A 12,476-nucleotide genomic window follows, 5' to 3' on the forward strand; every position below is an offset into this window, starting at 1 on the left:
AAAGGCCGACTTTCTACTCCATCTAGCTGGTTGCTCTCTGGGTCTGCTCTAACAGCCATCGTCCTAGGAATTCCCTTCACTGCTTTCTCTTGACACAGACCCACTGTTAAGTGAAATGGCCATCTTCCCCCTTCTTGGTTTATTCCCATATATGTTGGAGCACATCATCTAGTACTTTCTTGAAAAAGGTACAGAGGAGATATTCTTTGTCTACATGTCTAAATACATCCTAACCCTCAAACTTCATTGTTTTATGGATAGTTTAACCAGGTATGGAATTCCAAGTTGAAAATTATTTCCCTTCAAAATTTTGAAAGTACTTTGCTTTTTAAGTGTTAAAAACTCTACTGTCATTTGTCTTTTCATCTTTAGTGGTGGTTTTTATTCCTGGTGTTTTAAAATTTCGTAATAATGCACTGGGGCATGGCTCCTTCTTCACTAATTTTTCAGGTGTCTGATGGGCTCTTTCAATATAAAGATTCAATGCCCTGGGGCGCCTGGGTGGTACAGTCGGTTAAGCATCTGTCTTCAGTGCAGGCTCCGGTCATTATCCTGGGAATTGAGCCCCACATTTGGCTCACTGCTCATCGGGGAGTTTGTTTCTTCCTTTCTCCCTCTCCCTCAGGTCACCCCCACCCTGCCAGCTGGTGCTCTCACACACACACACATTTTCTCAAATAAATGAATAAAATCGTTAAAAATAAATAAATAAATATTCCAGTCAGCTCTCCATATTTTTCTTCTTTTAGTTACTTGGTAATTTCTATACCCACCCAAGGATTATTTCAGAATGACCCTAGCGATTAATATGCATATGGTGGTGCGGAGACTACACCACTGTATATACAGCACTCACTGAGGAGAGAGCCAACATAAGAATAAGCATGATATATAATATATAATATGTAAATAATAAATAATATTCACTAAGATATGAGGTACAAAGCAAGAAATCAATAATATAGTTGTGAGACAGTTCATAAAACCCTGAGTTTTTTTCTTGTTCAGTTTTTCAAAATCCAATTGCTTTTTATAGTTACACGTAACCAGACACGCTGTTTCCATGGCTTCTTGATTCCTCAGGCTGACCGATTCTAGCCATAATGCAAGTGTCTCTCTCCCCGTTATAAAAAACAAATATATAAACATGTAAGTAAACTGTAACAATAGTGGTGTGTGTGGTTACTTGTTAATTTCTTCCCCTCTAATTTCACTATTCCTAGAATAATACTTGATATCACTCATCTCCTAACATTTCCATCACTGCTTCCTTATACTTTCTGGAAGTTTTCCTCAACTTTAAACTATGCTTTATTTAAGTATAGTTTCAATTTTTATTTCCAAGTTTTTCTTCTTCTTTGTTCCCTTTTCACAGTACACTGTTCTTGTTTTATAGATGCTTATGGGTTCTCTGAGGTAAATAATAACCAGAGATAATTAATAGTTTATGTTTGTTACCTTCATTATCTCTCTCCTCAAGGGTCATTTCTTCTGTTTTAGTTTCCATCTTTTATGCTGGAGCTTTCCTTGATTACTCACACTGAAGGATGACCTACTAAAACTTGACTGTGTTGGTAGAGTTTACTAACAGAAAAACTCTCCATTTGGTGATTCATCAGGGATCTAATTTACTTAGGGGATCTCTGGTACTAAAATGTGAAAGAGTACTCTCTAGAGGGGCGCCTGGGTGGCTCAGTGGGTTAAGCCTCTGCCTTCAGCTCAGGTCACGTTCTCAGCGTCCTGGGATCAAGCCCAACATCGGGCTCTCTGCTCAGCAGTGAGCCTGTTTCCCCCTCTCTCTCTGCCTATCTCTCTGCCTACTTGTCATTTCTGTCAAATAAATAAATAAATTATTTTAAAAAAAAAAAAAAAGAGTACTCTCTAGAGACATTCAATTTCTCCACAGAATTTCGACCATCACCCACTCTCTTGTTCTGTTCCCAGCCCATTTCACACTAAGGGGAAAGACTCCTAGCTGTCTGTGTTCTATACTTTTGGGTGGTCTCATATTTTTTTAAAAATTTTATTTATTTATTTGAGAGAGGGAAAGAGGGAAAGCACGGGGTAAGGGGCAGAGGGAAAAGCAGACTCCAATCCAAGCAGGGAGCCTGACCAAGGTTTCCATCCCAGGACCTTGGGATCATGACCTGAGCTGAAGGCAGGCTGCTTAAATGACAAAGGCACCCAGGTGCCCCTCACATTATTTTCTTTAAATATACATCTACATCTACATATGCATTCATAGCAACAATCCTTTTTTAATTGGAAAGAATCTGAAATGTCTTGAACTTGATCTATGGCCAAACCTAAAATAAGCTAGAATTTACCACAGAAAAGGGAAAATATGAAGAAAAGAGTATCCGAAAGGTTACAAATATGCCAATGTGATGCTCATTGTTGAATTATGCACAATAGAAAAAATAACCGAAATAACCTAAATATCTTTTTTTATCAAAAACTTTTTTAAAAGATTTTATTTGAGAGAGAGCAAGCATAAGCAATGGGGAGGAGCAGAGGAAGAGGGAGAAGGAGACTCGCTGCTGAGCCAGGAGATGGATGTGGGACTTGAGACCAGGACCCCAGGAACATGACCTGGGCTGAAGGCAGATGCTTAGCCTACTGGACCACCCAGGTGCCCTATCCAGAGCAAATTAAACAAATTATGATGCAGCTATTCCATAGTATGAATGTGCTGATACAGAAAAATTTATCAATTATACTACACAGACCCCTGCCCCAAAAGGTGGGGTTTGCAGAGTCAATGATAAAATATCATATCGTATATATGTGTTATTTGGGGATATATATTTATTATAATATATAATAATATATTAATATATGAACAATTATACATTACACACACATATATATATGGTATGTTAACACTATTTCTGAAATAATACAGCAACAAAAATGGCGACAAGAGAACGGCAATAGTGTGTGCAAGCCAAAATGTAGATGAATGAGACTAAACAGACCCAAGAAAGACAACCCTTTTCTCAAGTTAGCAGTGAATGGGGCTGAGAATAAAACCAGTCTGCCAGGGGCGCCTGGCTGGCTCAGTGGGTTAAAGCCTCTGCCTTGGGCTCAGGTCATGATCCCAGGATCCTGGGATCGAGCCCCACATCGGGCTCTCTGCTCAGCAGGGAGCCTGCTTTCTCCTCTCTCTCTGCCTGCCTCTCTGCCTACTTATGATCTCTCTCTGTCAAATAAATAAAATCTTTAAAAAAAAAAAAACAAAAACCAGTCTGCCAGAGACTGGCATAACTAGCTATACCATGTACTTATGAAAATGAAAACTGGAGGAAGCAGCCCAAAATAAGAAGCATTAGGTGAACATTATCAGAAAAGCATTTAGGGGCGTATGGGTGGCTCAGTCAGTTAAGTCTCTACCTTCGGCTCAGGTTATGATCCCAGGATCCTGGGATCAAGCCCCACATGGTCAAGCTCCCTGCTCAGCAGGAGTCTGCCTCTCCCACGGCCTCTGCCCTCCCCCTGGCTTGTGTGCTCTCTCTCTCTCTCTGGCTCACTCTCTCTCTCCCTCTCAAATAAATAAATAAAATCTTTAAAAGAAAAAGTATTTACATTCCTAGATCCTCACTCCCACTGCTGCTTGCTAGGTGACTTCTCTTCTGGGAATTTTATTCTCTGAAGATGGTAAGAGGGTTCCTGGCCTAGGCAATGCTAAGAACCACTGAAGGCATAGGTACAGGTGTGATGCTGAAGTCAGTGAAGTCAGGGAGCTAAAAATGCTAAGGTGTCCCTGGGTAGCCCAGTTGGTTAAGTGTCCAACTCTTGATCTTAGCTCAGGTCTTGACCTCAGGGTCATAAGTTCATGGCCCGAATAGGGCTCCATGCTAGGTGTGGAGTCTACTTAAAAAAAAAAAAAAAAAAATGCTAAGAATTTCCCTTCCTCCCTTTCCCATTCCTCAACTGGATCCAAGAGCACTGGAAGCCATTCTCTTACCCTCCAGTCAAGACTAGAAGACTCCTCTCTTTAGAATGCAACTAGTCTAAGAAAAAGACCTAAAGATCTGACAGTAGTTCTCTCCCAAAAATGACTCACCCAGATTACCCTACAGTGAAACTCAAAGTTGACCTGTCCCAACCATGTGCTCAAGATTCCTAATCAGGAGAAGATAGCCAAGGAAAAAGTCCTTCATAAGGAAGAGATCAAAACAATAAAGCAGGAAAAAGCAAACTGGAAGTAAGTAACCATGCAAAAGAAGAACACAAACAATATTCTTTGGAAATTTTGGAAAGGGCAAAGACAGAAAGATAAGATGTTGTACCCATCTTAAAAGAACAGAAATAGTACGAGTCCATGTAGAAAATAAAGAGGTCTTGAAAATTAAAAGCACTATAGCTGTCACTAAGCATTATAGCAGTAAATGAGTAGTCAATAAAAGGATCATAAGATAAAGTTGAGAAAATTTCTAAGTCAGAGAAAATAGGCACCTGGGTGGCTCAGTCAGTTAAGCGTCCAACTCTTGATTTCAGTTGAGGTACAGATCTCAGGGTCCTGGGATCAAGCCCTGCATCGGACTCCCCACTCAGTAGGGAGTCTGCTTGTCTCCCTCTCGCACTGCTCCTCCCCCTGATCATGTACTTGCTCACATTCTCTTCTCTCAAATAAATACATCTTTTAAAAAAAAGGAATCAAAGAAAAATATAAAATAATAGCCCACCCCCAGAAAGATATACATAATAGAATATACTACAGAAAGTACAATATTGATATAATGACTAGCCAAGGAAAAAAAACCACACACACACACACACACACACACACGCGTGCATGCAGAGGAGGAAATAATCAACAAAATAATTCAAGAAAAGAACATGGAACAGAGGGGCGCCTGGGTGGCTCAGTGGATTAAGCCGCTGCCTTCTGCTCGGGTCATGATCTCAGGGTCCTGGGATAGAGCCCCACATTGGGCTCTCTGACTGCCTCTCTGCCTACTTGTGATCTCTCTCTCTGTCAAGTAAATAAATAAAATCTTTAAAAATTATAAAAAAAAAAAAAAAGAACATGGAACAGAAAGGCACAAGCTTCTAGAATGAAAAGAGCCTAGCAAGAACATAAGACAGTGGATGAAAATATACCCATATAAGCCATAATCACTGTAAAATTCTAGGGCATTAGAAACAAAGATTCAAGATTCCAAAGATAGGAAAAAGCAAAAAGCAAACAAAAAACAAAAACAACAACAAAATAAAACAAGTCGCACAGGAAGAATGAGTAATTGGAAGAGCTCTGGACTTCACAGAAACAACATTAGAAGAGAAAAAAAGACAACTGAACAATACCAATAAAATACTTAAGGAAAAACACTGAACCCAACTAAACCATGCACAGAACAGATTTTCTTAGACTTATAGAGTCTCTCAAAACTTACCTTCCTTCTCACCCACTTGTTCTTGAAAAGTTACTAGAGAGTATGTTCCAAAGCAACGAGAGTGTGCTCAAGGAGGGTTAAAAGACATGAGATGCCAAAACAAAGCGATCCCAAGGAGTACTCTGAAGAGCGAGTGATCTGTAGAATGGGATCTCCCCAGGAAGAGATCCGTATGCAGGAGGAAACTAGTTCATTCTAGCAGTGTAGTGTGAAGTACTATCACTAAGATGGGATCAAGCCCCACATGGTGGAAAGGAGTTTAAATAGGTTTAGCTTGCCCCCATACAGTCAAAAGGAATGTCGAAAGCTGACTATCCAGCAGAAACATTTTGCTTTGATCTGCACCTGAAAGCTAGAGGTGTAAGGTAAGGTGTAAGAGGCTTTGGTAAGCCTAAAATCACCAAATACGGAGCAGTTTCCTACTCCCATATTCCTGTTCATCATCCACTACAATTACATCAAATTTTCAGATCATGGAGGGCCTCAATGTATCCCAGAACTCCTCTATGACCTTCTCCCACTGAATTTCCTTAGAGATGATTTTTTTTTTTTTTTAAGATTTTATTTACTTATTTGACAGACAGAGATCACAAGTAGGCAGAGAGGCAGGCACAGAGAAAGAGGGGGAGCAGGCTCCCTGCTGAGCAGAGAGCTGAATACAGGGCTCGATCCCAGCACCCTGAGATCATGACTTGAGCTGAAGGCAAAGGGTTAACCCACGGAGCCACCCAGGCGCCCCTCCTTAGAGATGATTTTGCAAACTCTCAGAGAAGCTGAATATGAAATAAGAATATGGCCTACAGACTCTATTCAGGTAACATTCTCAGGCAGCTTTCATCTGAGTGCAACAGCACCTTTTCTCATACAGCAAGGCTTATGCTTGCTACTGAGTTTAAAAAAACTCAACAATATGCTCTTCAGAAATGTATGTTTAATATATATATATGCTTAGTTCTAAAGAAAAATAAAGGAATGATAGCACTAAAATCAGGATACTAGGGGTGCCTGGGTGGTTCAGCTGGGTAAGCCTCTGCCTTTGACTTGGGTCATGATCCTGGGCTCCTGGGATCGAGGCCCGCATCAGGCTCCCTGCTCAGCAAGGAGTCTGCTCTTCCCTCTCCCTTTGCCTCTCCCCTTGCTTGCGCTCGCTCTCTTGCACCCACTCGCTCTAATAAAATCTTTAAAAAAATTTTTTAAAAGTCAGGATATTAATTACTTCTGGGGTAGAAATGCAAAATTCTTCTAAATAAAGACTGTTTGTTCATCACTATGGTAGACATACCAATGATCATCTTTATATTATTATTTAAATTACATATATATGTATACATTTTTATATACTGTCTACATCTGATACATCAGAAAATTACAGACTGAACTTAAGATATTTGTAGCATTTTGAAACTGGTTCTTGTAAATAACCATCTAAACTAAGAGACATAAAACAATTTGTCATATTCTAAATGAGTAAAAATCCAAACTCTTAAGTCATGAGAAATGTAAAATATTTTTATGAAGAAAGATACTTCATTTAACAGGTCATATTTCCCCTTTCCCTGACAGTCAAATGTATTAAATCCCCTCTCCAGTCTTCCTCATTTTTATTATTTGATAGTTTTACTTCCTTGTGCCTTAAATATTAAGCAATAATGCCATCATAAAAAGATCAGAATAGATGCAATCAAGATAAGCAAAGTTTGGTATTCTTTATAAAAAATTCAGTTTAACTATATAGTCTAATATTGCATAAGACAAACCATGCTTTTACCTGGCAGTGGAGAAGGCCAGTACCTGAAAAACCCACAGTACAGTACTGTAGGGTGAATAATAAATCATGACTAAAATTTAATGACACCTTTAGGTCTACTACTCATAGAAATATTTCCAATCCTCAATCAATGGCTGATTTTATTTCAAGTAACAACAGAAAACAAAATTATGGTCCAATTAAAAAACAGTGAATTGGCTTTATAGAATTTGACTTGTAACAACTAAAAACATATAGTTGTACACAACAGGGTATTTGTTATGTTTACCTTGAAGTCCATTAAGGATAGAAGTAATTTCTATGGATTTAATATGAGCTGTATCAGAGTTTTTGGCATCGGTAAGATCCAGTTTGGATACCATTTCCGGAGACGGATTTGTCTGGAAAGGCGGTTTTGACAAGCGCCGAAGTTTACAGCTCTTAGGAGAGTATTTTTCATCTTTGTCTTTTTCTTTGTCTAATTTATTCTAGGTGAAGAAAAAAAAGTATCTCATGTTAGCCATAATTTATCATGAGGCATTTATCAGTAACAATGTTAACACTCATTTTAAATTCAAAGTTGTATTATATATTATTAAATAATATGAGAATAAAGAACATAAGAAGCTCCTCACAAACAGCCAAAGATGTTTTTCCAAAGTTTTAAACAAATACTATAGGATAAATAAAATATTTTTGTCTAATATTTAAATTTTAATAGTGGAGGTAAATTAGTGTCCCATAAGCAATTCAGACTAACAAACCTCATACTGGTAATAACTGACATTACAAATTCTTCAAAATTAAAACCCAAAAGGCTTAAATATTCATTAAAAAAATTTCAACCTGGGGCGCCTGGGTGGCTCAGTGGGTTAAAGCCTCTGCCTTCGGCTCAGGTCATTATCCCAGGGTCCTGGGATCGAGCCCCGCATCGGGCTCTCTGCTCAGCAGGGGGACTGCTTCCTCCTCTCTCTCTCTCCCTGCCTCTCTGCCTGCTTGTGATCTCTGTCTGTCAAGTAAATAAATAAAATCTTAAAAAAAAAAAAAATTTTCAACCTGGTAGTTTCAAAACTTGTAACATTTCCAATATAAAATGTTGGTTGGGAATGACAAAATTCCCACTACACAACATCTTCAGTTAGCTGACACTAGGAATAACTCTAAACAAATGATCTCTTAAAAACTGAAGTCACAAGGCAACCTTCCTCCCTCCTGCCAAAAAAAAAAAAACGTTTACAACTGAAATGAGGAGAGGCTAACTAAAATACTTCCTGGAAGCTGCTTTTTTGTTTTGAAAATAATGTATAGGAAAAATCACTGAGACAAGCTTCCTAAATGATGCTGCAGAGCGTGACCGAGCAGTAGACACCTCTGAAGTCCCACCACAGAGACAGACTACGGAATCTCAGGGACTACTTTCACACTTCTCCCAAAACGGCACATCACTATCATCATTCTGGATGCAGAGAAGGTAATTTATGACACATTACAGATGTTTCGGGGTAACTGTTCTCCAAGTGTGGTCCCTGGACCCACACACCATGAGCACCGTACTGGAATGTGTTAAAAATGCAAACTTCCGGAACCAACCTCAGATCTAGCAAATCAAAAATGCTGGGGATGGAGCCAAGCCATCGGAGTTCCAACAAGTCCTCCAAGTGACTGTGATAGGTGCTCAAGTGTGAGAGCCATCTGGGCTTAATTCTCAGAATGCAATGAAAAGCCTGATGTGCAGGTAGATGACCACAACCTATCAGCAATTAGTGCTGCTCCATTTTTTCTCCTGTTGCTAGCCTTTTCACGACTTCATTATTTTATTCCAGAGATCATAATGTATCCTGTATTCTGAGGGCAGAAAAGGTCCACCCCATTTGGAATTCAAATATGGCTTTTAATGGCTATCAGAAAACAGATAAGACAGAATAAGGGAGGGGTGTGTAATATCAGAGTATTATCTAGATAGCTTTTCCAAAATTCACATGATTATTCCCTAATGCCCAGGAACTGTAATATGCCCTGGCAGGGGGCAAGAACTGAACTGAGAATAAATAGTTAGGAAAAAACTCCCTAGGGAATGAATTTTTTTTTCAAAGACTTTATTTATTTATTTGACAGAGATCACAAGTAGGCAGGGAGGCAGGCAGAGAGAGAGAGGGAAGCAGGCTCCCTGCTGAGTAGAGAGCCTGATGCGGGGCTTGATCCCAGGACCCTGAGATCATGACCTAGGCCAAAGGCAGAGGCCTAACCCATTGAGCCACCCAGGCGCCCCTGGAATGAATATTCTAATACTCCCATCCCCACCTCCTTCTCTACCTGAGAAATACTCCCTCCTAAAACTTGCTTTGGCTGTGGAAATGGGCTTTTTTAACACCACTCACACACAACTCTTCCAGTAGCTAAAAATAATGCTATATATCCTGATTTCCATACTCACCAGTAAAGACTAAAAGGGAGATGAAAGAGGTTTAAGAAACCCTAGTTGTAGCTTGAAGAACAGACCCATTTTACAGTGAGAAAACAACAATCGCTCTGAGGGGAAGCTTGCATGATCTGGGGCCTCCAGCTCTCCTTTGCTTTCAGATACCCCCTCCTTTTCTTCCCCTGAATAGTTTACAGCCATTAGACTAAAAGCCAGGCTCCCAGTCACACTATCTTATGGCTCCTAGCTGGAAATGAGAGGGGGAAAAAGGATGGGAATAAGTAAGTGTGAAACCTGGCTGGGTGGCCTTACACAATGTTGGGATTTTAAAAAGCCTCAAAGATCACTTAGTACTGTTTCCAAAAGACCTTTCCACAAGTTGACAATACTAACTATACCCAAATCAAGCATTTGGTAAATTCACTGTTCTTGAGTATTGCCATCTCTACCAACACTAACACACACACACACTTAATGCATATTTTAGAGGAAAAGTTCTTTAATTAACAGCTATGATATAGTAAAAAAAGCACTTTTAGCAAAATAAGCACTCACCTTTATTTTCTTCCGATGTTTTATCTTTGGCACGTTTTTATCAGCAGGTCTTACTATTTTATCCGCTTTAATCCATTCATCATATCTAAAATTAAAAGAAATTCATCTAAGTACACAAAACATCACTTAAGTAACTATGCCATATTAAAGAGAAACTCATAAACAGAATTGTAACACTTTAGAACTGGAAACATCAACTTCCTGGTTCAACAAATAAAGCTACCAAGGTCCAAAAAGAAAGATGAAGTGATCTGCCCAAGGACATAATGTCAGCTACTGGCTGAACCAAAACCAGAAAGATCTCTTGAAATCTAAACTAGCACCCCTTACCCTGTTACCATAACTAAAAGAAACCAAATTTGTATTGTAAAGAAACCACAATATTTTCTTTTTTTCCTTTTTTTGGGTCTTACTCTGTTTGCTTTTAAGCAGCAAGTAGACCATTCTCCCCCCCAGACATATCAGGAAGCTAAGGTAATATGCCCTAGTTTTAAATGACATTGTGTTATAAAAGAGCATAATATTGTAACTTACAGACAATGCAAAATCAACAGAAAAAAAAAAAACTCATAAAATAGTAGGAAAGCTTTATTCGGCCAAGTTTTTCAATATTCTGAGACGCCTCCTATATATACACACAGCTAAGAGTCAACAGCTCTGATGGCCTTCCCACTCAATGCCGACAGTCTCTCTGAGTTTCACAGGGAGCAACTTACTCCTGACTGCAGTAAATCTATTTGTTTAAAGCAAAAAAGAATGGCAGTTTATTTTTGTAAAAACTCAACTGAAAGGAAGAAACATTAAAAATGAGTTAACCTCTTTTTATGCTCAAAAGTTACATATATTTATTGTGGAAAATGGAAAACTCACTAGTGTCTTTAACTCCAGAACATGAAGAACTGAAAATAAGCTTTTAAATGAAAACATCCTCATTAGTAGAGGTACTAAATGAAGTAACAGAGGCCCCACACCAGGCCGTAAATGATCTGGGTCATCACCCGACTGAGAAAGTATATTCTTGCTCCGGAGTTTGGCCACTTGTTTCGGAGTGGGCGAAGTGCTATTGCTGGTGCAAACACTGGCTTTCCTAAGGCCGAGGGCACACCTGCAGGCAAGGGATTAGGTCTGTATCTGCTGGAAGCTGCTGAGGGCCATAGCAATAATTAGAGAGAATGAGGAAGAATGGAATGAGTTCTAGGAAAAAGTCTTCCTTGAACTTTCGTGCGGCTAGTTAGGTGGCCCTGGTCAAGCCATTCTCAACATCAGACTCAGTGTATTCTGTATCAAATAAGACTGTATTTAAAAAAGAAAAATAAAAAAATAAGACTGCACAGCACATCTAGTTTTCAATAATCAAACATAGTAAGAACTTCGAAAAGTTTTAAAACAAATATTATTCTACTCAACACATCCCTTTTGGTATTAATACTGGCACGGTAGCACCTTCCTAAATATTTACAGACTTTTAACTTTCCCATGAATACTGAAAATTGCATTATGCTTGAGATGAAAGCTATTTAGTTCCTTCCAAAACTGGAACGAAGGTGGAAAATGAAGAGAAAATATAGTATCTCTGCCCTTCGCAAAGTTGAATGTAAATGTCTAGAAGTGGCTCTTACTTGGATATAGTTATGGAAGTTAATGCTGTGTACTTTGTTTAAAAGAAAACAAAACAAGCTTCTTATGAGATAACTGAAGACAGTTCATGATGGTCACTTATATCTAACATCAACATAAATTAAACAAGGATATATTATTTTTTACCTTTCTTTACTCGAAACTATCTGTTACGTAGTTAGTTCGTAATATCAGACATTTTACTATTCAATTTGGGTTTTTGGCATGAATTACATTTGAAATTAGGGCAAAACAGTAGCTTTCAACTTAAGATCATCACCATGATATTCTATACTTGTCAAATACATCAAATAAGCAAACAACAACAAGAACAACAACAACAAAACAAAAACAAAAACAGTTACTGCCTCCATAGCTGAAATGTTCATCATGAGGGAGAAAGATTTATGAGTCACAGAGAATGGATATTCTCTTAGGAACAAGGTAGAAGAAACATACACATCAATAAAGTAACAGCTGCTGCCTTGGTACAGGATGATGTCCACCGCCTAGGCTTCATCAGTGTACATACGCTATCTGGTCACCATTTTCTGAAGAGTCCTATAAGAGGACTGGCTATCAGAAGAACTTAAAGTAGTGACTGTGGAATGTGTGAAGAGCATTGGACCAAGCAGAAAAGAAAAAAGGCAAATTCTGGAATTAGATGAAAGGAACTCTACACACTTCTAAAATACTGGAGTAACAGTATTTAAACACTATGGTCTTACTATCTTGGATG

At 38.8% G+C, this 12,476-nt stretch overlaps 1 protein-coding gene across 6 annotated transcripts in view; it reads right to left on the reverse strand.

Moving 5' to 3' along the window:
* The window catches only part of ARID4B (AT-rich interaction domain 4B), a 148,285-nt gene that overhangs the window by 18,123 nt on the left and 117,686 nt on the right, over positions 1 to 12,476 (reverse strand). For all 6 annotated transcript variants that reach the window (XR_006821207.1, XM_046026560.1, XM_046026559.1 and 3 more), the window contains 2 exons: positions 10,121 to 10,205; positions 7,436 to 7,634 (listed from right to left, as the gene is read on the reverse strand). Coding sequence is in view for 5 of the 6 variants with exons in the window: in XM_046026560.1 (XP_045882516.1) it covers positions 7,436 to 7,634; positions 10,121 to 10,205 (284 nt within the window). In the remaining variant the exon portion in view is untranslated. The remainder of the gene's footprint in view (positions 1 to 7,435; positions 7,635 to 10,120; positions 10,206 to 12,476) is intronic.

This window comes from Meles meles, chromosome 13 (genome assembly GCF_922984935.1).
Source record: "Meles meles chromosome 13, mMelMel3.1 paternal haplotype, whole genome shotgun sequence".
In the NCBI taxonomy this organism is placed as follows: domain Eukaryota; kingdom Metazoa; phylum Chordata; class Mammalia; order Carnivora; family Mustelidae; genus Meles; species Meles meles.